This window comes from Nomascus leucogenys, chromosome 15 (genome assembly GCF_006542625.1).
Source record: "Nomascus leucogenys isolate Asia chromosome 15, Asia_NLE_v1, whole genome shotgun sequence".
Taxonomy (NCBI): Eukaryota; Metazoa; Chordata; class Mammalia; order Primates; family Hylobatidae; genus Nomascus; species Nomascus leucogenys.
In genome coordinates, this window is record NC_044395.1 from 40,745,604 (window position 1) to 40,772,172 (window position 26,569).

Consider the following 26,569-nt stretch of genomic DNA (forward strand, 5'->3'; position numbering starts at 1 on the left):
TCTGTCTAGTGCTTTGAAAGTTTCAAAGTACTATCATAAATACTATCTCAATTAATGTTAAAGTATCCCCCAAAGATATCACCATCCAACTTGATAGCTGAGAAAACAGAGTCCCATGAGATCCCCAGCCACAGCCCCATGCTCTGCTCCACTGTGTGTCAGCTTAACAAGTGTGTGCTATAATTTCTAGGGAACAGATTTTACAAGACATGCACTGCCTTTTATTACTGTACAGGAAATAAAGAAAGGAGTTTCAGGTTTATGCCAAGAACAACAAAGAATACTATTTCCACTTGGCTGAGAGTGCAGAGGCAGCTGTGGGCTTTACATTTATGTGCGTCTGGCCAAATAAAGATCACCAGGAGAAAACGTGTGCTCACAAGGCCCAGAGGAAGCAGCCACAACATCCACTAAATAAAGTCTGTGGCAATCCATGCCACAGACATCTCCCCATCCACCCTCCTCCAGGTGCCTTGACCTGGAGCATAGGGTGCTGGTCACACCTTCTGCCTGAGCAGCAGCACAGGTGGCTCTTGGTGTAGCCTAGACCTGTACCTATAGATGATTAGAGAGTAACATAGCCTAAAGAAAAATAGGACTGGGGCTGGGGTGAGCAAGCCAGAGGTTTCTCAAAGACACCACAGTGGGATGGCTCTCCATTCTTGTTCCACTTCAGCAGGAGGGCTTTGGCTTACTTTTGCTGTGATCTACGCCCCGCCCCCCCCCTTTTTTTTTTTTTGTTCCTCTCTCTTAATATGCTTTCTTTCATTCTCATGCATTACTAACACAGGGTTAGGTCCTGCACCTAGGCAGGAGAAGGGAACTAACCCTTGCTGTGTACTTTCACCCCTATTTTAAAGGTGAGGAAAGTGAAGTGTGAGGCACAATGATCTTGTGGCTAGTGGGTTGTGAAGCTGGGATATCAACTCAGCTCTCTCTACCTTCTAAACACAAGAAAGAGGAGGTGAAAGGCATAAATCATTAAAGAAAATCAGGTCAGCAATGGAGGGATAAGAAGGAAGGAGCCAGGAGAGAAAATCCTGGGGTTGTTCTGGAGGCTCAAAGGGAAAACAGAGAATATGATAATGATTATATCAAGTACAATCATTAGCATATGCACATGATTTTAAAAGTCTGCAAAATGATTTTAATTTACAAAACAAAAAATTGGTTTAATTCACCTTAATGTAAATTATAGACACGCATACCCCATACATACGGGATCCAAGTAGATTATATTACAACTCATAAAGCACCAAACTTGAAAGGTCTGGCTATTATTTTAAGGTTGCCAAAAGATCTGAAAACTATTATAAATTCTCAGTGAGAACAATCATACAAAGAGGATCCTGAATGTGTGGTATAGAGAAGAGATGGACAGTGGTCAGCTCTGAAAACACAGAACAGCAACAAGCACTCAGAAGGATGAAACAGGTCTGAATTTGTTTAAAGTACCTCTGACCCCAACATACTAAGACCAAATGACGTTTGCCCTGAAGGGTATTCTTGCCCAATACTTATAGTTCTCAACTATCATAAAATACAATGTCACAAGAATCTCAGAATAACTTCTCTTACTAAAAACAAGCCAAATTCCTCTCCTTTCACCTTTCTAGCAGACTTCAATCCAAACCCATCTTTAGCTCAAATACATGAAATTAAATATATTCCAGATGTCCCAAACTGTCCATTACTGCCTTTACTTTTCCCCTGTGGGAACTGACTCTGAGGCACATGCATGTTTTAAACCAGTGAGAAAATATAAGTACCCTCTGCAGCCCAAACTAAAAAATGGAATTGAAATACTTCTTTTTTTTTCCTTTAAACCACGTTGGTTCACCAGGTCCTTCTTTCCCACAGCTAAGCCTGGCTTTTAAAGAGAACACATCAGGGCTAACACCTACTCCTTAGCTAAAGCTGGGCATCATCAAATGCTTCCTTTTAAATGAATAACAAGAAGCCCCAGATACTTCCCTCCCCATCCCTGTTGAATAGAGCAACAAATAACTCTGGGGCATTTTAGAATGAATGGTTTGCCCCTGTGAGTCTAACAGATCAGACATGGCACTGTCAAGACAGCACTGCCCTCACCAGATGGAGGGAAGAATAGTCTGTACCTGCCAAATGCATAGCCCATGGTGCGATCACTCAACCCCACAACCAAAGAGAGCAAACGACCACGTTGCTGGGCCTCAGAAGGGAACCTAAGGCTTATCGAATTAGGAATGATGGTGTGAACAACGCAGCCTGCTAAGTGCAGGAACAGAAACGAGAAGGAGGCTGGGCTGGAGATGACAGCCACAAGCAACCACGAAGACAGGATGACACCCACAAGAATAGACAGACAAGAAAACTAAGTAGCAGTTTGAGGGGCTTCCTCCCTGTGTTAGCAAGTCCAGTCCCTCGCACACCCACAAGGTCTAAACCACACAAAAAACCCATGTAATTCCAATGTAAATGTCACCACTGTTGGGTGGAAAAAAAGTTCATGACCCGGGTACCAGGGAAAAAAGGCATCAGAAGAACTCAATGGTATATTAAGATGAATGTACTGGATGTATTTAAATAGATATATTTTACTTTTGTCATCAGATTACAGATGATAAATACAGATTTTCAAACATACAGAAAATAATGTAACAGACACCTAAGAGTTTAAAGCAATACTGACATTTTGCTCTATTTACCTCATCTTTTTAAAATTATTTTGAAAATTTTTTCAGACCTACCAAAAGATTACAATTACAATGAAATCTGATATACCCAGCACTTAGATTCAACCAGTGTTAACACTCTGCCACACACACCCTCTCTCTCTATGCATATATAATATATCCTTTACTTTTCTGAACCACTTGCGAGTTAGTTGCAGAGATCATGACCCTTTACTCTCAAAAGTGTGTATCTTCTAAAACAAGGACGTTCTCTTTAAAAACTCTAGTGCAGGGCCGGGCGCGGTGGCTCATGCTTGTAATCCCAGCACTTTGGGAGGCTGAGGCGGGCGGATCACGAGGTCAGGAGATCGAGACCACGGTGAAACCCCGTCTCTACTAAAAATACAAAAAAAAATTAGCCGGGCGTGGTGGCGAGCACCTGTAGTCCCAGCTACTCGGAGAGGCTGAGGCAGGAGAATGGCGTGAACACGGGAGGCGGAGCTTGCAGTGAGCCGAGATTGCGCCACTGCACTCCAGCCTGGGTGACAGAGCGAGACTCCGTCTCAAAAAAAATAAAAATAAAAAATAAAAAAATAAAAACTCTAGTGCAATTACTAAGTTCTTAAAATACCAGATACAAGCGATTATCTATAGTCAGATCTCCCAAACGAGCCTTTATAGCAACTGTTTTTATCCAGCCAGGATCCAGTCCTGTCCTACACACTGCATTAGTTGCCCTATCTCTGTAGTCACCTTATCCTGGAACGGTTCCACAGTCTTTCTCTGTCATCTGCGACCCTAACGTGTGTGGCGAGCACCACCTGTTTAATGCAATGCTCCTCAGTTTGGGTTTGTCTGATTGTTTCTCCACACTCCAATCCACGTTCTGCATTGCTGGTCGGAATCCCGCGGAAGGGCTGCAGGTCCTCAGGACAGCACTCCGGGAGCATCGGATGACCTTTCCCCCGTAACTGGGTGACGTCAGCTATGGTGGGCACTCAGTCAAGGTGCTGTCTGCTAGGTCTCTTCTGCCGTTAAAAGTGCCTTTCCCTCTGTGCAATAAATGGTCTGTGGAGGGACCCTCAGAGACAGGGTCAATATTGTGTCCCAGAACACACTTTCACCCAGTGGTGAATCAAATACTTTAAATGTGGTTGCAAAATAAATATTTTTTTCCAACTTGATTCGTTCCTTCTACATGTATTAATTGCAATGGATTAAGAGGAGCTTTCTCTTGATTTTTTAGTATCAATATGGACTCATGTAATCCTTTGTTATTCAATATTTTATAATCCATTACTGTTATTCACTCTGATGTTCAAATGGTTCCTATTAAACTAGCTCCTGTGTCCTTTAACATGTTCCCCTCAGTTCCTGAGCAGTCCCATGCATCCTGGTACAAAATGTTCTGGGCTTGTCGTGTACTTTCTGTTTCCACTCCACAACTGGCCATTTCTGCAAAGAGCTCTGGGTTCCTTTTGGTGGGTAAAGAAATTTTAAAACCATTATTTGGGGGCTTGATGTGCTCCTTGTTACTAAGATGCCATTGTTCCTAGGCCCTTCAGCAGAAACTAGAAAAGAAATCTTTTATAAAAAATTGTAAATTGAGATGGAAACTTTTACTTCTAATCCACTACCACTGGGTTCTTCTTCATCTTCCCCCATCCCATGTTTGTTGTTTCTTCTTTCACAGTGAGAATCCTGGCTCCCAACAGTATCTATAGTTATTCATTTACTCAATCCCGAACTGTACGCAAAATAATTTCAGAATTCTTAAAGCAAAGGTAGTCTCTGATTTTTGTTTTAAATGGTTTAGTCTGGACACTATGTCAATAACTATCTGGGGTCAAGAACAGAAGCAGAGACCAGACAGGAATCTATTGCAATAACTCAGGAGATGGTATGAAGACACAGTCACAGCACATGTCTGTAAGAAATCTCTTCTATCACCTCTAGGTCCCAGCCTGGTACAGGCCAAAGATTTTGGTTCCATGAAATGAACATGAATGCAAAAAGCTAGATGGAAGGCAGAAAAGAAAACAGAGTATCTCTGCTATACAACTATTGATATGTTCACAAACGTGTTCTTCAAAGTCATGAAAATAACAGTGCTTATGGAGCATATAGGTTTGGGGCAGATCACTCAAAAATCTATGCAAATTTTTTTTTTTAACCAAGAGCACTAGAATCCTGATAAAAACACACTTGCATAATTAAGGGGTGTATAAAGAAAGGTTGAGGCTGCCAAGATACACACATAAGGACTAAATGCATAAAGAGCTGAGGCTGCCGAGTTACACACATAAGGACTAAATGCACAAAGAGCAGAGAGCACTGTATAATAGCATTTCTAAGATGGAGCACATGGTCAAACAAAGCCAAGGGGAAAGCGGGGCATCACGTACACGCTATAGTCCTCTTTAGCTTGCTTCATCTAGATGTTGTTACTTGATGGCACAAATCATTCACATGTTGGAAAAAATCACATATAACCAATGTGATTAGTTACACTGATATGATATTATGTTGATGTCATTTCCCCTATGTACTGATCACACATATGAGCTCCTTTCCATCACAGAGTCAGGTGAGGAGATGGTATTTACTGAATACTACTGTAAGACAGGAATTAGATGCTCTCATTCAACCTAGTAAAAGAAACCTGTGAACTAGCTATCATCATACCCATTTTACAGATGAGAAATAGAGGCTCAGAGAGGTTAAGTAAAGTAAGACAGCTAATACTTGGTCAAGTTGCAATTCAGCCCTGAGTGTGTGGTCATACTCTTTCCCCAACAGCTATGACACCCTGAAGATGAATGGCCAGGGAGGAGAGAAGGTGCAGACAGGCCATGGGGACTGGGAGGAGTGGAGAAGGATGGGCACTGTGGAATGCCAGGCCAGCCTGTAACACAAGCAGCAGCAAGAAAGGGCCAGCACCAATCTCCCCAGAAACATGGTCCTGAGCTCTAGGCCCAGGTTCATTAAAAACCACAGAGCTGACAAGACTAGCCACCTGCAGTCAATGGCTGGAGTGTGAGAACCCTACGCAGAGCACCTAAGGCTACTCTGTGTGGAGTCAGAAAGACTGCTGACAGGGTGGAGGGGACTGGCAGCACGGAGTTCACCTGGTGGAGACAGAAGCTGGACCCATGGAAGGAAAGGGCCAGATCAAAAAAAATGACATCATCAAAAATGTCACAACAGAAATGTGACATGTGAGAGCCGGGAAGTGAATCCTTGCAGCAACCTCAGAATGCTCACACATTCACCAGAGGAAATGTGCTTGGTCTTGGTTTTTGCATTGTAAGAAATGAATGTTGGAAAAAAACGGGGGAGGGATTGACTTCAGAAAAATGTTAAAGGAACAGACTATTTAAGGCCAAGAGGCAGCTTTAATAGACTTCTTCAAGTAGAAGAAGGGTTAGAACAAAATTACTCTTCAGCTGGTCTTCACTGACACAAAGCCCTAATGTGCATGAAATAAGTGGAAATCCAGTTAGATATGGGTGAGGAGGACTGGGCACCGTGGGTCACCCTATAATCCCAGCACTTTGGGAGGATTGCTTGAGGCCAGGAGTTTGAGATCAGTCTGGGCAATAAAGTGAGACCCCGTCTCTACAAAAAATTCAAAAATTAGCTAGGCATGGTGGCGTGCACCTGTGGTCCTAGCTACATGGGAGTCTGAGGCAGGAGGATCACTTGAGCCCCGGAGGTCAAGGCTGTAGTGAGCCGTGTTCACACCACTACACTCCAGTCTGGGCAATATAGAGAGACTGTCTCAAAAAGATATGGAGGAGGGACTTTTAGCTTAAAGGGGAAAAGTTAGGTAAGTCTTCTATAAATAGAGGTTCTCTGGAGTCTTTATTCCTGAATGTTGCTTTAAAAAAGATTCTATTATATTCAACAGACATTTGGTTTTCTCTTTTACTTCCCAGCAATTTACTTAACCTCTCTGAGGTTTTCTCATTAGTAAAACCTCATAGAATTCCTTTGAGGATTAAATAAAATTTCTGCTATAGTACCAGTACACAGTAAGAATTCAGTAAATGGGAACTAGTATTTTTATTTCTTTGTCAGGCAACATGGTAAGCACTGGAGATAGAAGAATGGAGGGCTCCCTTGTCGCATTCTCTATTACTTTCTTCCGTGCACTTATCATGAATTTCATATTTATTTGTTTACCCATCTGTCTTATCCTCTACAATACTAGAGCAAACACATCATGAAAGCAGGCCTCCTTGGATAACTGGGATCTTAGATTTAAAGGGCCCACAGCCTGAAACTAGATCCAACTTCATTAAGTCCTTCTGCATCATCTCTCCCTCAAAGATGCCTTTTAAAAGCTGGGTTTTGTAGTTCTTGCAACAAAGAAACCCTTTTGTGTAGGACAAGGCCTTGAGTGTTTAAATTCAGTACTGAAACAAAGATTAGTGACTGGCAACATGAAAAGGACTTACAATGACTGTTACTATTATGTAGACAACTGGTCATGAGACCTCTTTGCAAGCAAGGGCATTCTAAAGAGACAAAAACCCATGACAGACGCAGATGCTAGAGTGGCAAATGCTTTTTCAAGGAACCTCAAAAAAGAAAAGGGACATCTACACTTTTTCATCAGAGCTGGGTATTTAATGCCGCATGGCCTTTGTGCCAGCAGCATGCCCTCCCCAGGGCTCCATTCTTCTGTTTCTACACGGGGCAACAGGGGACAGATATTCTCCCTAAGGCACTCAGCTCAACTGTGTGGAGCTTAACCCAAAAAGCATTCACTGGGCACCTATTACGTACATGGTACCATATGCAATGCAAGGGATTCAAAGATAAAGAAGACATGGTCCCGGCCCTCCAAGGGCTTACAGTCCAGTGGAGGCAGCCAAGGATATAAACCACCAATTACTGTAGATGAAAACAAATCACATAAGGGTAATGACTAAACCAGGATGAATGTTCAAACTCAAAGGAGGAGAGGAGGGAACCCAGACTTGGAAAACAGCACAAGAAAACGCTGAGTCTTTAAACATGACAGCCCATTTAGGACAGGAAGCAGACCACTGTGTCTGGAGCACACAGTCGAGCTGGGGTCAGATAAAGGACAACCTGGTGTGACAGACTGGGAAGTCCAGACTTAAATTGATGAGTAAAGGCAAGGAGGGCTTGGCAGATGAGGGTGGGGAGCTGTGTTTTGTGTTTTAAAGTCCCCAGTGGTACTCTAATCCATATACCCATGTTCCTAATGATCAGCTGAGGCTGCGGTGCTGAACTGAGGGTGACATTGGTGGTGGTGCTTAACAGACTAGGCACCCTCCCCAGCAGGAATCCAAGGGGTGGGGAAGATAATCCCAGGGCGGCAAAGCCGGAGACCCAGGACAAACCAGCAGCTTCTGAGCTGGGCTGTGAGCTTGCCCCACGCAGTCCTGTGTCCCTCAGACACACGATAGGAAGGGGCAGAGAGCACACAGCAGTGCCTGAAAACCCAGGCTCTGGAAAGAGCAATGCACTCCAGCCCCACTCTGTGTGCCCCAGACACATTCCCCAACCCCAGCAGCCCCAGGTCCTCACCTGTCAAAGGGTCAAAACAGGATTAGGGGATGTTTAGCTGCGCTGAGTGCTTCCTACGTACCAGACACCGTTCCAGCGCTTCGAGCGCTAATGTATTTAATGCTCACCCTGTGACACAGGTGAGAATTCTATTACTGCCCCATTTACTGACAAGGAGGCTAGGCACTGAGAAATTCTAACTTGTCCAAGGTCTCACAGTCAATGTGTGCCGTGCCAGAATTGGAACCCAGGAAGTCTGGCTTTATAACTCCTGCCTTAATCACTATTCACATTTCCTAATAAATAATATTTGCTAGTTGACTAAATGTAAACAGGAAACAGAGGGCTCAGAAGTGAAACAACTAGGGTTTTTTTTAAAAAACATTTTAGCTTAAAAAAATTAAAAAGTAGTTAAGATGGATTTCAGAAGGAAGGAGTATTTCATAAGCCAAGGAAAACAAGCTGCGACTTGTCACTCTCTCTAGGATCAAACATCTCAGGCCAAAGAAAAAGGTGGGCACTGGGAAGGGAGGGAGCAGTCACCAGACACCGCCAAGTGTCACAGTGAGCCCAGAAATGTGTGTCTCATGAAATCCTAGTGTAAATAGGGAACTACAAGCTAAAACAATGAGATGGCATTTTAACCATTAAGATTGGCAAATTTAAAACTCTGAAAGTATTAAGCATTGGTAAAGGAGCGGGGCAGGGGGTTTGGCCTATATTGGTGATGGGAGTGTAAACTGGTATTCTGGAAGGCAGTTGAAAGTGCCTTTTAAATTTAAAATGTGCACAACTTTTGTCCCTCTGATTTCAAACCCCACTAGAACAATGGTTCTCAAAATGTGGTCTGGAAACCCTGGAACCTGAGACCTTTTCAGGAGGTTCATGACATTAAAACTATGTTCACGATACTACGTTGTTACTTGCCTTTCTACTCTCGTTCTCTCATGAGTGTATGCAGTGCAGTTTTGGAGGCTACTGATGTGGGATATTACAACATAATGAATGAGAATCCAGAATCCAGTCATCTACGAAATGAAATATTAGATTTTCAAAAATAGAAATAGAAAACAATGCTATTCTTATTACTAAGTTTTTGTTTTATAATTATTTTTCATAAAAATATGTTATACCTGAACATGTAATGGGTTTACTTTAAATCAATTAATAAATATTTTTAAATCTGTCAGTTTTAATTTCTAATACGATAAATACCAATAGACAACAAAATCTCTTTGGAATTCTCAAGAAATTTTAAGAGTGTAAAGGGGTCCTAAGACCAAAATGTTTGAGAACCATAGCTCTGGAGAAACACATTCTGCACGAAGACGCACATGCAAGGATGTTCATTAAACCACTGTTTGTAGTAGGAAAAAGTGGAATGAACATACTAGCCCATAAACAGAGGGTTGAATGAATTGAGGTATAGTCACATGATGGAAAATTGTGGCACATTTAAAAAGATGAGGCAGATCTGCATGCACTAACATGAAGATATCTCTGGGACATATTAAAGATAAATGAGCAAACTGCAAAAAAATGAGCACTGTAAAAGAATATGCACTAAACAGGAACAGTAGTTACCTCTGGGGAAGAAACTGAGACTGAGGTGTGTCCATAAAAAAGGGCAGGACTTTAATTTTTCCTCTTACTGTCTGAATTTTGACATATATAGACATTTGGCAAATTAAAATTAACCTGGAAAATTCCCTCCACTGCCACACCAGCAGTAAGGTGAGGGTGAGAGGTGACAGCGTGCTGGCAGTTCTCACAGCCCTCGCTTGCTCTCGGCGCCTCCTCTGCCTGGGCTCCCACTTTGGTGGCACTTGAGGAGCCCTTCAGCCCACCACTGCACCGTGGGAGCCCCTTTCTGGGCTGGCCAAGACCAGAGCCGGCTCCCTCAGCTTGCAGGGAGGTGTGGAGGGAGAGGCACAAGTGGGAAATGGGACTGCACGGGGTGTTTGTGGGACAGCTGGAGTTCCGGGTGGGCATGGGCATGGGGGGCCCCACACTCGGAGCAGCCAGCCGGCTCGCCCCGGGCAATGAGGGGCTTAGCACCCGGGCCAGCAGCTGCGGAGGGTGTACTGGGTCCCCCAGCAGTACCAGCCCACTGGCGCTGCGCTCGATTTCTCGCCGGGCCTTAGCTGCCTTCCCGCGGTACAGGGCTCGGGACCTGCAGCCCGCCATGCCTGAGCCTCCCACCCACTCCATGGGCTCCTGTGCAGCCCAAGCCTCCAGGATGAGCACCGCCCCCCACTCCATGGTGCCTAGTCCCATGGACCACCCAAGAGCTGAGGAGTGCAAGCGCACGGCGCAGGACTGGCAGGCAGCTCCACCTGCAGCCTGCTGTGGGATCCACTGGGTGAAGCCAGCTGGGCTCCTGAGTCTGGTGGAGACCTGGAGAACCTTTATGTCTAGCTCAGGGATTGTAAATACACCAATCAGCACTCTGTATCTAGCTCAAGGTTTGTAAACACACCAATCAGCACCCTGTGTCTAGCTCAGGGTTTGTGAATGCACCGATCAACACTCTGTATCTAGCTACTCTGGTGGGACGTGGAGAACCTTTGTCTAGCTCAGGGATTGTAAATACACCAATTGGCACTCTGTATCTAGCTCAAGGTTTGTAAACACACCAATCAGCGCCCTGTGTCTAGCTCAGGGTTTGTGAATGCACCAATCGACACTCTGTATCTACCTACTCTGGTGGGGCCTTGGAGAACCTTTGTGTCCATACTCTGTATCTAACTAATCTGGTGGGGACGTGGAGAACCTTTGTGTCTAGCTCAGGGATTGTAAATGCACCAATCAGCGCCCTGTCAAAACAGACCACTGGGCTCTACCATTCAGCAGGACACGGGTGGGGCCAGATAAGAGAACAAAAGCAGGCTGCCCAAGTCAGCAGTGGCAACCCGCTTGGGTCCCCTTCCACGCTGTGGAAGCTTTGTTCTTTCGCTCTTTGCAATAAATCTTGCTACTGCTCACTCTTTGGGTCCACACTGCTTTTATGAGCTGTAACACTCACTGCGAAGGTCTGCAGCTTCACTCCTGAGCCAGCGAGACCACGAACCCACCAGAAGGAAGAAACTCCAAACACATCCGAACATCAGAAGGAACAAACTCCCGACGCGCCATCTTAAGAGCTGTTAACACTCACCGTGAGGGTCCACGGCTTCATTCTTGAAGTCAGTGAGACCAAGAACCCACCAATTCCGGACACAAGGGGACCTGCTGGGGCTGATGCAGTGAGCACCCCAGGACAGCCATGGGGTGCCCATGAATGGGCCTGTCTCATTAGCTGAAGCACCAAGTCCATGTATAGCCTATTTATCCTTCATACTGAAATATTCACCACTTTCTGAACCGATCTGGAAGTTGTAATCTTTTTCAAAGCATTTCTACTCTAGTTAGCCCATCCATTATTTATTACAGCTTCCCACAATTACAAGAACAGCAGTAATAGAACTTCTGACCAACCAGTTATAAATTGAGGATTCCCACAACCCCTTCCTAGGGTTCATTCATTTGCTAGAGTGACTCACAAACTAAGGCAAACCCTTCACTAACTAATGGCAATTTACGAAAAAGGATCTTTTAAAGGATACAAATGAACAGACAGGTAAAGAGATACACAGACCGAGGTTCAGAAGGGTCCTGAGTGAAGGAGCTTCTGTCCCCGTGGAGTTGAGATGCACAACCCTCCCAGCATGGATGTAACCTGGATGCCCTCTGAACCCTCTCCCTGGGTTTCTATGGAGGCATGGTTAATTAGATAATGAGCCACCAGTGATCAACTCAAGCTTCAGCCCCTCTCCCCTCCCGTGAGGTCAGGGGTTGGGGCTGAGAGTCTCAACCCTCTAATCACATGGTTGGTTCCCCTGGCGACAAGCCTGGCTCACAGGGCTATCCAGGGGACCACTGCCATCAGTGACCTCATCAGCAGAGTGCTGGGAAACCAAAGACCAAATAAATATTTATTATATATCAAAATAGTGTTCCTCATAACTACAATATTTTAAAAAGTCCAATAGTGAGATAGCCTGACAAGTTTCCAGCAAGGATCCTGCTGATAATGATGCTCTTCATGTAATTCAAGAGCCTTTTAAATATTTGATATGTTATGAGAAATTAATCTGTCAAGGAGATGTGACAATTGGTGCCAAGCAAGTCACTCACTTAGATTGCTGAGCTTCAGTTTCCCTGTCATGGTTCTAATATTTTATAACTTTAATTTACCTAGGTATCTACTCACATCTAAAAACAAGCCAGTATGAAAGCAGTGACAAAATGGATGGTCTGGTAGTTTCATGAAAATTAATAGACCAGTGGAACAATAAAAACAGCCCAAAAATAGGCTCACTTACTTGAGTTGACTATATGATTGGGAAATCATCACAGATCAATGAATAAGGAATAGGTTCCTCAATAAATGACAATGGGGGGATTATCAGCTAGAGTCTTGACTTATAGCACCAAAAGAACAAAACAGACTGTAGAGGTAAATGTTCAAATAAAATCATTAAAGATCATTTAAAAAAACTGATAGACCTAAGGATGGGCTATGACAGTCTAATCATAACGGAACTGAAGAAATAATTAAAAGATGGGTAGTTTTGATATCTTAAAATAACTTCTGCTTATCAAAACTTATTCTGTAAAGGTTACTGAGGGACGGCTGTCAGGGGAAATGGGGATGGTTAATGGGCATAAAAACAGAAAGAATATGATCCAGTATTTGATAGCACAACAGGGTGACTGTAGTCAATAATAATTTAATTTTACATTTTAAGATAACTAAAAGACTATAACTGGATTGTTTGTAACAAAGGATAAATACTTGAGGTGATGGATACCCAATTTCTCCTGATGTGATTATTACACATTGTATGCCTGTGTCAAAATATCTCACATACCCTATGAATATATACCTTTACGTACCCACAGAAATTAAAAATTAAAAAATAAAAATGCTTAACATAAACAGAATTCAAAGAAGATTGACAACTGGAAAAGAAAATACAATAAAGGCTAGCTAGAAAATATTTGAAACATAGAAATAGTTAATAAAACCCATTGAGAAACCAACATCCCTTGGAAAAATAAGCAAAAGATGAGAACAGACAATTCACAGAATTACATAAATGGAAAAAATACATATGAAAAAACATTCAATGCCATAACTAAATAAATGCAACTTAAAACAATGGCACACCTTTGTTCACCTATTAAACTGTGGATGATAATCCACTAACTTTTGCCAGCTGTGGGGAAAGCCACTCCCTCAGCTGCAGGAAGAAGTGTCCATTAGGGGTCTATCCAGAGGGCAACCCAACCACACCAGTCAAGTCTTAAAAATATCTATGCGGCCGGGCGCGGTGGCTCAAGCTTGTAATCCCAGCATTTTGGGAGGCCGAGGCGGGCGGATCACGAGGTCAGGAGATCGAGACCACGGTGAAACCCCGTCTCTACTAAAAATACAAAAAAATTAGCCGGGCGTGGTGGCGGGCGCCTGTAGTCCCAGCTACTCGGAGAGGCTGAGGCAGGAGAATGGCGTGAACCCGGGAGGCGGAGCTTGCAGTGAGCCAAGATTGCGCCACTGCACTCCAGCCTGGGTGACAGAGCGAGACTCCGTCTCAAAAAAAAAAAAAAAAAAAAAAAATCTATGCATACTTTGACCTTGTAATTAGAATTATACAATCTGTTGAAATACTGAGATGTTTAGAGAGGTGTTTTATTATGTACAGGAGTGTTCTTCACAATGCTATTTATATTACAAAAATTGTGAAACAGTTAAATTTTGACACATGTGCACAACATTCCATGTCACTGCCAACAAAAAAATCATGTACAACAATTTAAGAACATGGTAATATGGCCTTGACTTAGTGTTTGGTTTTTCAAAACTTTTTAAAAGTTACTGTTTTCCCCCAGAATATATATATACGTGTATATATATGTATATATATATTCTGGGGGAAAACAGACCAAGATAGAATAGTGGTTATCCCTGGTGGTATTATAGATTTACTGCTATTTTCTCTTCTGTATTTTCCATATTTTCTACAGTAAGTTTTATCTTTATAATCATATAATATACATATATATTTATATTTTAAAAAGGAGTGTAAGCTTTATAGAGAATTTATTAAAAAAACAACAGAGTCCCCTCCCCACCATCCCTTTCACCCCCCACAGAACTAGGTGTGCCTGGTACCAAGCAGATGGCAAATTCTCTTTAGGCCCCCTTCTCCCAAAGTAACTAATGTCTCCCTGCTGCCCCCAGAAACCCCATGGCATGCAGGGGCCTGCCTCGCCCAGAGTTCCTAGCTCAGCCAGGGCAAACGCCCCCAAACTGCCTCCCTTTCTCCACTTTGGACCAAGTTCTCACTGCCTCAGTTAGGGGTTTGACAAGGAAGCAATCCAAGGAAGCAACCCGCTGCAGAAAAAAGGTGTTTGCATGGTTTTTTAAAGGGATGTTGCTAATCCAAACCTAGAGTCCATGAAGGTCCTAAGACCTATTTTCAGGTTTTATATATTTGTCTATTATTATTACTATATATTTTTTGAGACGGAGTCTCACCCTGTCGCCAGGCTGGAGTGCAGTGGCACGATCTCAGCTCACTGCAACCTCCGCCTCCCAGGTTCAAGCGATTCTCCTGCCTCAGCCTCCCGAGTAGCCGGGACTACAGGCACGCGCCACCAATCCCAGCTAATTTTTTTGTATTTTTCATAGAGACAGGGTTTCACCATGTTGGCCAGGATGGTCTCGATCTCTTGACCTCATAAGCTGCCCGCCTCAGCCTCCCAAAGTACTGGGATTACAGGTGTGACCGCTAGAAATGTGTAGCACCTCCCCCACTCTCTTGCTCCTGCTCCTGCCATATAAGACATGCTTGCTCTGTGTTTGCCTTCCACCATGACTGTGTTTCCTGAGGCCTCCCCAGAAGCCAAGCAGAAGCCACTAGGTTTCCTGTACAGCCTGCAAAACCATGAGCCACATAAACCTTTCTTTATAAATAACCCAGTCTCTGGTATTTCTTCATAGCAACGTGAGAGCCACCTAATACTTCTATGTATCAAGTTTTTTTTTTTTTTTTTTGATACGGAGTCTTGCTCCGTCGCCCAGGCTGGAGTGCAGTGGTGCAATCTTGGCTCACTGCAAGCTCTGCCTCCCGGGTTCATGCCATTCTCCTGCCTCAGCCTCTCAGAGTAGCTAGGACTACAGGTGCCTGCCACCATTTGTTTTAAAAAATAAAATAAGGTGTACACGTTATGTTAATGCAGACAAAGTACAGCAATAAGGCTGCACAAAGTGTCCACCTACCTTCGGTACATGGTGAAAGAGATTTATGAATCCTTTACTATGATAATGTATTTAGGTACTACTTGTACAAGAAACATATTAACAAAGTAAAACATGTATCCAACAGTAGACTCTCTGGACAGCATGCATCCTTCTAGAGGGGTTAGGAGTCTCTCTTGGCTCTTTGGTTTAGTGTGAGTTGAAGATGTTCTATTATAGGACCTATGCCATGAGACCCTAAATATTGGCCTATTCTGATAAGCAACCCTGAAAAGAACTGATCTGCTTTGCCAGCTGGTACATGCTAAAAAGCAGCCTGAAGATATTCCCAAAGACAGGTCTAAATTCAGCCACAACAGAGCAGACAACTTAAGCCACCCAGCCGCTGACTCAGTTACAGGAAATGAAAGGGGAACTCCAAGCAAACTATATTGGAAGCAGCTGCAGTTATATCTATCCTTTGACTCACTGGGGCTGGCCCAATGCCTGCCCTGTAATGACAGCAAAAGAGCAGTGCTAACTCAGAAAGACCAAGTCCTTCTCTACCCAGAATGGTGGCTGCCCACTGGGAGGTCAGTGGGGGAGGGAGGCAGGGTCCCCGGCTGACCAGACACCCTTTCCCTAGTGGACTACTGGCTGCCCCAGCTCCCCACCTGGTCCAGCCAGCCAGAAACATCCTGGCAGGAGACAGGGGCTCTCCTTCCCAGGGGATATGTGCCACATGAGGCACCAGGGAATCAAAGCAGCCCCTGAAGCCTCAGACCTTGTACAGCCCTAAGCGCAGGGCACAGGAGGCCCTGTCAAAAAACCCCTTGAACATGAATCCCATTCAGAGTCTGGTCTGTTGACAGTTTTGTCTTCATCTAGGCTGCTGTAAGAAAATCCCACAGACTGGGTGGCTTAAACAACAGTTATTTTCTCACAGTCTGGGAAGTTCAATATCAAGGTACCAGCAGATTCGGTGTCTGGTGAGAGCTCTTTTCCTCGTTTGCAGATGGCCCCCTTCTCCCAGTGTGCTCACACACCTTTCCTTGTGGCCACACTTGTGGAGAGAGGAAGAGGCAAGAAGAGAGGAAGGGGGCTAGTGGGAGAGAGAGGGAAAGAGGGAGAGAGGGAGAAGATGGAGGGGGGAGAGAAAGAGGGATTTCTTCTTTTTCTAAGGGCATCCCATCATGAAGGTCCCACTCTAATAATCTCATCCAAACCTAATTACCTCCCAAAGGGATCTCCAATTAGCATCACATTGGGAATCAGGGCTTCGACATATGAATTTTGGGGTTGGGAGACACAAACATTCAGTCCATAACTGCAGCACACTAAGGGAATTCATAACTTTAGAGAAATACTCTTAGAATTTCAGAGCTTGAAGGTCACGTCATGCAATCATGCTTATATTCTACACAAAGCTGTCGCCCAGCCATTTCCTAAACCTCTCCCCCCTCAATGAAATGTGCAGCACCTCTAGAGGCACCTGAGAGTAGATGTGTTAGAAATGAAGGGCCTCGAGGCACTGTCTCCCAGCAGCTTGCACAAGGTGACACCCACAGGGTACCCAAGCCACACAGATCACACTCATCCTTCTTCCACAGTACAGCCATTCTGCACTCTGAACAGATTCTTCCTCATCACAAAAATAACATAAGAAAGAATCTGAGGCATATGCAATATAACCTAAGCTTATAAATCAAGTGGGACAACTTACCTATCATGATGACATACATCCTTTACTGCTATCATCACAGGCAGGTGTCTGGGAGGTGGCCAGGACAGGCCTGACCCAGGACAGCACTTCTATCATTAAATGGCACTCAGAGGGCGCACTTCCAAGCAACTGGGACCCTTATCCAGAACACCCCGTCCATTCCCTCAGCACAGCCACTCTGGGAGAGTTCCCTAGTGTGCTCTGGCACTTCCTTCACTAAATTCCTATGGAGCACTTGTTAAGGGCAAGACATGATGGAAGGCAAGAGGAAGGAAAAATGAGGGCTGGTGAAACCACTGATTCTCCCTTCTCTGGCTCCCACCACACAGCCTTTCTAGCCCAAACTCACAATTAAATTTAAACTGTCTTTTGCTGTGTGTCATTTATTTTCCCCCTACCCAGCTGAATCTCAGAGGAGGCAGATCTGCAGTATTTTAGAAAGGCTGAGTAGAAGTTATCAGGCCTAACCAGACAGGTGCACATTTCAGTTCTTACATTCAATCCTTAGTATCTCACTGTCCAAAAGCCTTCAAAATGCTCCCAGGCACAACTCAGAAGAGTCTCCTTGCCACTCGGCGGGTCAGCACCGAGTTCAGCACACAGCTAGTACTAAAGGAGGAACTGACCGAAGGGAGAGATTATCTCCAGGACTCATGCTACTTGGTGGTTTTGCTTTCAGCTGGGAAGCCTCAATTCACTGTCAAATGGAAAGTTAAAGAACATCCCGATGACTATGCCTATGCAAAGAGCAAGAAAACTAAAAATTTATTTTCCACAATTTGGCAACTTCCTGCCAAACTAAACAACTTAGTGCTGCAGATTGCAAAATCACACTCATCGTCACTCTTTCCTAATCAGCTCTTCCCTCAACTTCACAATTCCCATCACCACCAACACCACACTGCACTCACCCAGACATACAACCTCCGCAGCACGTTTGACCAGTACTGCCCTTCATGGCCTATTAAAAACTAGGTACTCAAGTGCTGCTTATTACTCCTTGATCTCACAGCAATCACCCACCCATTTGCTTCCACTCTTCACACCGTCTGTGCACAAGACCTCAACTGATGCCTTGCTCTCTGGCACCCAGCCCTCCAGGCCCCATCCTCTCACCTTCTTCCCAGACCCTAAATGCCACCATCAGGCTAGTATTTACTTAGCGCTGTTTTCAACCAGTCTGTCCTCTGCTCAAACAATAACTTCACAGTTCTGAAACCATCAGCCTACACTCTTCTGTTCCAGGCTGAACCAGGCCCATATTCACTCTCAGACTCCAGGAACTCTGACTTATCTTCCTGCCTTGGCTAGGACAGTCACTGTGTCTCTCTTTCCAGGAACATATAACATTCTCTGCCATCTCAAAACCTTAACAAAGGTCTTACTCCTTATTATCTAAATCCCACCCACCCTCTGACAAAAGTTTTCCCAAAGTCCAGCTGCACTGGGTCCTCTCTCTTCCCCTGCCACAGAACTGTATTTAACCCTCCTGCACTACCTTCCTGTTGGTCCATAAACACTCTCCCCTGTGTGGAAAGTCAGAACAGCTGATGAGGAAGATAAAGCACGTAGCCACGTGATCCTGCCCAAACCACCAGACTTTCCAATCTCACACAACTGTTATGAAGCTCAAATGATAATTTACAGGAAGGGGACTTGTTCATCTCACACTCGTAAGACCATCCAAGTGGAGGATCCCTCTAATGCCTGCCAAGTGCGGATATTTCCTATCATTCACAACCCTAGAGAGCTAAGATCTCAGCGAATACCAATTATATGTAAGACACTGAAAAAACACACTTCTCATGGAGCACCGGTCTTCACATCCTCCATGTAGCCACTCAGGAACTTCTCTGGTGTAAAATTTTAGGCGGCTGGACAAATATGTAGGAGACAGGGGTGAAAAACGGGGACACGGCTATTCTTGGCAAATCTGGTGGCAAGGTGCCAGTTCTAAGGGTGGAACATAAACTATAAGCCACAGTCCGATCAGAGGGGCATGAGGAACAAAAGAACTGAGTAGGGATGCGAGCAAAGTAGACCAGGGTACCAACGAAACACCTGGGCAAAGAACGCTTTGGACCATAAAACTGGGGCCACTGCCCTTCCTGACGCTCACGACCATCACAGCTGGGCGTGCCCAGACTCGGGCCTGTGAGCCGTAAAATCGCAGCTCACCGGGCCAGACCGGGGCGGCCACTCCCCTCCGTCCTGGGCGAGGCTTACCAATCGAGATCTCCTGCGCGAAGGCCAGCGAGATGAGCAGCAGGGGCAGCCCCACGGCAATGCACGTGACCATCTTGTCCACGGCCAGCTCCAGTCGCAGCCCCTTGAACTTGGGCTCGGTGGGCTCCTTCAGCAAGAAATCCGAGAACACGTATTCCGTGGCCAGGTGAGCGATGGCCATGGCTGCGGCGCGCCAGGCTCTGCCAGGCAGGTCCGGGTACCGCCGGCGTCGGGAGAGCTGCGCCGCGCCTTCACCGTATCACTGGCCGGGCGCGCGGCTTCCGCTTTCCCTTTGCCTGCTCCCTAGCTGCTCCCGCATCCCGCCTGCCTTTGTGTTTCGGTGCCTCCTGCTCCCAGCGACTCCGCTGGGCTCTCGCGCTCGCTGCCTCCGCCGCCGGAGGGGCGGGGACCCGAGAGCTCGGGTTCCTGCGGTCCCACCCCGCACGCCCGTGCAAGTCCCCTGGCCGCGCGCGGCACTCGGATTCGCGCCTCTCCCGCGCGCCCCTAGGCGAGGGAACCACGCGCGGAACAAAGCGCTTCCCTCTGGCCCCTGCCCCTCCGCGCGGCCCTAGCTGCCGAATCGGCCTCCGGGCCAGCCTTGCGCTCTCAGCCAGCTGCGCCGCGCTCTTCCGGAACCATCCGGGGAAACCGAGTACCCAGGGGCGTGGAGCTTCCGGAAGACGCGGTGACGCGGGGCTGGGTGGGCGCGGCTGCATCCCGCGCCCCTCGGGCCACTCTCCGACAAAGGGATTTTCCCACTGAGCGGCACCGTTGAAAATTCTCCCGTCCCTCCCTGCTGGATTCTCCTCACGTCCTGGCACCCGGGATTTTTAAAATCATTTCTGCAAGCGACTCTTTCTGTGGACCGGGTGGCCCCCTTTACGCCCCACCCCCAACATTTCCAACACGGTGAAATCGGGTTAGAAGGAGCTGCAAAAGCTTCAAAGAACAGTCAGTGCCATAAAAGGCCAATCGAGCGGTGTAGACCCACGTTGCCTTGCAGAGGGAGCGCTGGACCCTTCCAGGAGCTCCGCGTGAGAGGGTGGCGAGGAAACGGTAGTGAGTGTGGAGTATGACCCGTCTGAGGCCTGAGTAGCGCTGCTGGTCCCATTTCTCTTTCCTCTGCCATCCCAATCAGAGCCCTGTTCCGGGAGCCAGCAGAGAGGGGGGCCTGCAGGTAGGTGGGTGTTGGGGCTGCAGAGAGTTGCTTCTGAACAGCTCACAGGAAGTGGATGATGGAAAGACAGGAGGAAATACTCTGACCAGTGTCCACGGAAATTAAGGCTAAGTAGAAATAATTTGATTTATTGGAAGCTAAATGTGAGGATCCACCCAAGAAGGCTTACCAGCAAAGTTGGGCATGTTTCAAAATTTGTTACACGTTGGAAGGGTTTCAGAAGAAAGTTTAGGAAAAGGGAGGAGGACCCCTCACATCAGAGTTGGGTTTTTTTTCATCGGAGGGTACGGAACACAGGTTACAGTCACTGGCTGCAGATGACAACATACAGGCTAAAATGTTTTGTGCACAAGAAAATGAAAGTTTATATGATTCAGAAACAAGTCAGTGTTCTTTCCAATGTCAGTATTTTACATATTAATCAGTACATCAACAGTTCGAGAAACTGACAAAAAGATTTGAAGGACTCACAGTAAGATTTTTTACTCAGGGACAGGATCTAAGCCCTTTCTTAGATGGCTTAGTTTGGAAGCCCTGTCAAATGTGACATGTAGGTTATCACCAGCAACATTTGAAGCAGGCAGGACCTGCAAACATGAGGGCTCGCTCCTTGGGGCGGGGCTTGGCTCCCTTCTCTGTGGGTCCACAAATACAAGCCTAAACTCCCACGTGTACCTCTCCACCCCAGCCTGGCCTCTAAACACACATCAAAGAGCCTATACAGCTCTCTCCGCGTAGACGGCTCATAGGGCTTCAAACTCATAATGGCCAGGACTTCAGTCTTCATCTTCCCCTTAAACCTGAACTCCATCTTCCCCATCTTACTAAATGTACCACCAGCCACCCGTGCACCCAAGTCGGAATCCTGGAGCACCATCTTCAACAATCCATTTCTCACAGCTGCCATAACCAATTTTCAAATTCTCTTGCCTCTTTCTCCTAAATATAGCAAATCTGACACCCCTCCACCTGCACTGCCAATACCCAATTCAACTCACCATCCTGTCTCCTAAACACATATAGGAAATATATGAGACAGGGTCGCCCTCCATTCTCTTCTACAGCTGCCAGGATGAGCTTTTCAAAACTCCAGTCGGATCATCTTTTCTACTTAAAGTGTACATTTGTTTTTAGCATAAAATACAAATTTCTTAGCATGGCCTCTGCCTACCTCACTACCAGCTTCACTGCTTTCCTTTCAGTTCTTGAAGTTAGCTAAGCCCCTGGCCTCCTCCAGGCCTTCCCACCCAAAACACTCCCCACAGTGGCCTCTTTGCCTGGCCCACCTTTTTTCACCCTCCTGGCCTCAGCTTGATGTCACTGCCTTGGGAAAGCCTTCCCTAAGTAGACAGACTAGATTAGGTCCCTTTGTGAAATTCTCCCATAATACTGCCACACTAGTTACTAGCTGTTAGTCTTGGGAGTTCTTTGACTCTCCTGTGTCTCAGTTTTCTCATCTGTAAAAAGGTTGTACCTCTTAGGACTGCGGTAAGGACCAAATGAGTTAACACGTGGGTAGTGCCCAGTGCCAGTGCCTGGCACTTTGTGAATCTAGGTACATATCATCTGTCATTGTTGCTCTCTATTTTTCCTTCTTAAAAATAGTCACAATTACAACTCAACAAATATTTATTCATTTATTTAGTGTTAGCCACCACTTTATATGATCAGCTTCTTGAGGGTAAGCCCATGCCCATGTGTACCACTTTTATCCTCAACACTTAGCACAAATGCCTCGCACAGAGTTGATGTTTTAATTCATGTTATTAAATAAATGTCTGAAGGAATCTGAACACTTTTTAAAACTGGCCCAGTTCACACTCATTTATCCATACATTCCAGGCATATATTAGAGGCTGGTGATGGGCCAGTTCTGGGCTCAGTGGATGGGGAAGCAGAAATGAAGTGAATGCATTCCATTTCCTCAAAGACCTTATGGCTTAGCAAGAGAAATAAGGCATTCACACAATTAACTATAATGCAAGGTAGAAAGAGTGATTATTGTGAAAAGTGGGGTATACCGAGGGAGGTGCAGAGAGAATGCGTCAGTTGGGACATTCAGAGCTGGGACGGGCTTTCTGGGAGTCAGGAAATCATGGGTGCCATTTCCCTTCTTTCCTTGCCAAAATCTAATCATCTGACAGGCTCAAATGGCCCCTTTTTAGGAAGCCTTCCAGGATCCTCCAGTTGTAACGAATCCTTCCCTCCCTTGTTACTCTGTCCTCTGGCCTAGCAGTTAGTTCATTTTGCGTTCTGTGATGGGATGGTGGATTGTGTATCTCTTTTTTCATTACATAGCAAGTTCCTCTGAGGATCTGGACTCAATCTCAGCAGTTGCAGAAATTGCCCTCAGTTTTGGCAATTTTTTACATTCGGTATGATGTTATTCCACTTTTAATGAATTTAAAATAGAAGCCAGATGGAGAACTTGTTGGAAAATAGTGTGTCCGGAATTGATTCCTTCTGGTGGGTTCTTGGTCTCGCTGACTTCAACAATGAAGCCACAGGCCCTCGTAGTGAGTGTTACTGTTCTTAAAGGTAGTGTGGACCCAAAGAGTGAGCAGCAGCAAGATTTATTGTAAAAAACAAAAGAACAAAGCTTCCACAGCGTGGAAGGGAAGCTGAGTGGATTGCCACTGCTGGCTCAAGTGGCCAGCTTTTATTCACTTATTTGGCCCCACCCACATCTTGCTGATTGGTCCATTTGACAGAGTGCTGATTGGTCCATTTCACAGAGTGCTGATTGGCCCGTTTTTACAGAGTGCTGATTGGTGCATTTACAAACCTTTAGCTAGACACAGAGTGCTGATTCGTGCATTTTTACAGAGTGCTGATCGGTGCATTTACAAACCTTTAGCGAGACACAGAGCGCTGATTGGTGCATTTTTACAGAGTACTGATTGGTACGTTTACAAACCTTTAGCTAGACACAGAGCGCTGATTGTTGTGTTTACAATCCTCTAGCTAGACAGAAAAGTTCTCCAAGTCCCCACCTGACCCAGAAGCCCAGCTGGCTTCACCCCTCAATCGCCCCTCTAAACAGGACACCCCAACTGCTGTTGGGAATCGGTCAATGACCGGTCTAGCTACTTCTGCTGTATAGGGGCAAAGAAGGAGCCCTGCAGTTGTAGTGTCCTCCAGGGGGGAACTCTTTAGGCCAGTGAAAGGGCCAGCGGGTTGGTCCAGGGGTCCTCGGTAGAAGTTGTTAGTTGAGCTCATTTGGGGTTCCATTTGTAAGACCATCTGTAGCTTGATGGCCTCAATCCTAGAGGAAACAAATTTAACAAGGAGGTTAAAAATACAGGGCCTGAAGGCGAGTAATAGCAAGATGGCTGCCACAGGACCTAGAAAGGGGAGAAGCCATGTTGCCCAACTCTAGAGGTTGGTATAAGAGTCTGAAAGGCATTGTCTGATCTCAGAAGCCTTTTCCTGTGAACGCTGGGCGTCATCTCATACTATTCCTGACTGGTTAGTGTAAAAACAACACTCTTCCCCTAAGAAGGTGCAGAGTCCTCCTTTCTCAGCAGTGAGGAGGTCTAGGCCTCGGCGGTTTTGGAGAGTCGCTGCTGCTAAAGAGTCCATTTGGGATTGTAGAGTAAGGATAGGTTTTGTTATCTCTTGCAAACTGTCTGAGAAATCCTTTGAGAGTGTGTGGTAGTCGGATAATGAAGTAGATAAACTGGCTATTCCGGTTCCTGTAGCAGTAGCCATTCCTAACCCTATAAGTAGGGGTATTAGTTGTATGGCTCTGCACTAACAGACTTGAGCTTTGAGGGGTACTGATAGGGTCTCATTTCCTGGGGAAATGTTAATGTTGGGACTTAGAAAGACTAAGGTGCAGGTGCCTTCCAGCTAGTGGGGAGGCAGATATAGTTCGACATTCCACATAAGAAGAATATACCTTGGCTGGGTAGACAGAACTGGTTGTGTATGTTAAAAAGGTGTGTGAGTTGATTGTTTTCATTTTCCCATACTCCTAGAATACTTGCCAAGGTAGCTTCGGTGAGTGGCTGGAAAGGGGTGTTGGGAGCCAACTGAGTGGTTCCCTGTGCTCTATTTTCCCACTGGAGGAAAAACCATTTTGTGTCTACTAGGAACCATTTGAGAGAGCGATTGAAAGAGGGGGTGAGAAGGCATTCACTAGTGGTGGGGGCGCTGCTGCAGGGGGTCCAGGGGTGAATGGTCATGCAGGGAGTATGTTTGCCATTACAAAACCTGGACTGTTTGTTAAGCAGGGAGGAGGTGATGATTTTTTGGGGCCCTGAGAAGTAGACAAGCCATCTGAATGGAGCTGTTTGAGTGACTCAGAAGTTACTATGATCAGTTGGGGCTTGAAGTTATAGGGTGTAATTACACTGATGGGGTAGTAGGTGCCCCAGGGGCAGGCCTGATAACAGGTTGCGTTGGATGCATAAAGGGGCTTGGAAAGTTAAGATGGTATTTGTAGTTACAGGGCCGTGTATGGGCTTTTCATTGCTTATGTAATAGGTGAGGTTGGAAATGTAAGAACGTAAAAGTTGGATTGCATGTCCTGTTAGGGTATTCTTGGTCCTATCAGAGATGGGGAAGTCAGCTAATGATTGCATATTTAGAAGTTGGAAAGGGTCTTTTCCTTCAAAATGTAGGTGGTTAAGTTGGTGACGACCCAATTTTTTGCAGGAATGGGAGGTTCCGCCTGGCAGCAATTTTGGCCTCAGCATCTGCCCAACAGTTTCCTTCTGCCTTTTCTCCTTCACCTTTCTGATGGCTTTGGCAATGTAAGACTGCCACCTCCTTGGGTGTTTGCACTGCGTGCAATAACTCCATAATTTCCTTGTGGTATTTAATGGGAGTTCCCCCAGAGGTTAGGAACTCCCTTTCTTTCCATATTGCAGCATGAGCATGTAGGATTAGATAAGCATACTTGGTATCTGTATACACATTTATTCTTTTTCCCTTTCCCAGTTCTAAGGCTCGGGTAAGTGCCACTAGCTCTGCTAACTGGGCGCTGGTCCCTGGGGGAAGAGGCTTACTTTGAAGTACGGTTACATCACTAACTATGGCATAACCTGCCCTTCATATCCCATTCTCCACAAATGAACTTCCATCGGTATATAGGTTAAGGTCAGGATTAGCTAAGGGGACTTCTAAGGGATCATCTTGGGTGGCATAAGTCTGGACTATAATTTGTTGGCAGTCATGCTCAATTGGTTCCCCATCATCTGGGAGAAAAGTGGCAGGGTTGAGGGCCATGCACGTATGTATTTGAAGCACCAGTCCCTCAAGGAGTAGCAGCTGTTATCTAAGTAAGCGGTTGTCTGATAGCCATAAACTTCCTTTGGCACCTAGTATGCCATTTACATCATGAGTAGTCCAGACAGTGAGATCCTTTCCTTGTATTATTTTGATAGCCTCTGGCACTAAGACGGCCACTGCCACAACTACCTGTAAACGATGAGGCCAGTCTTTTGCTACTACATCAGTTTCCTTACTTAGGTATGCCACTGGTTGTGGGGTTGTCCCACAAGTCTGAGTAAGGACTCCAAGAGCTATCCCTGCTCTCTTTGTGATGTATAAAGAGAAGTTTTGTCCTGTGGCAAGGCTTAAAGCTGGAGCTTGTACTAGGGCCTGCTTTAAGGTTTTGAAGTCTGTTTCTGCCCCTGCTTCCCATTCTCCTAGATGAATATTTGCCCTCTGGGTCTCCTTGATTAGAGTATAGAGGGGACTGGCTATCTCGCTGTATCTGGGGATCCATAGTCGGCAAAAGCCAGTGATTCCAAGGAACCCCCACAACTCTTTTAATGTCTTAGGGCAAGGATAAGCCAGTATAGGCTGTATTCGTTCCTTGCTGAGGGTTCCTCTGGCTAAGATTAGGCCTAGATATTTGACCTGCTATAGGCAAAGCTGGGCCTTCGACCTAAACGCCTCTTACCCTTGGTTAGCTAGAAAGTTCAAGAGATCTAGAGTAGCCTGCTGGCATGAGGCTT

At 45.7% G+C, this 26,569-nt stretch overlaps 1 protein-coding gene across 1 annotated transcript in view; it reads right to left on the reverse strand.

The window, feature by feature from the left end:
* The window catches only part of PANX1 (pannexin 1), a 58,606-nt gene extending 38,524 nt beyond the window's left edge, over positions 1 to 20,082 (reverse strand). Inside the window, exon 1 of the mRNA XM_003253002.4 lies at positions 19,427 to 20,082. Within this exon, the coding sequence (XP_003253050.2) occupies positions 19,427 to 19,607 (181 nt within the window). The 5' untranslated portion in view covers positions 19,608 to 20,082. The remainder of the gene's footprint in view (positions 1 to 19,426) is intronic.
* Positions 20,083 to 26,569: the final 6,487 nt, after the last annotated feature.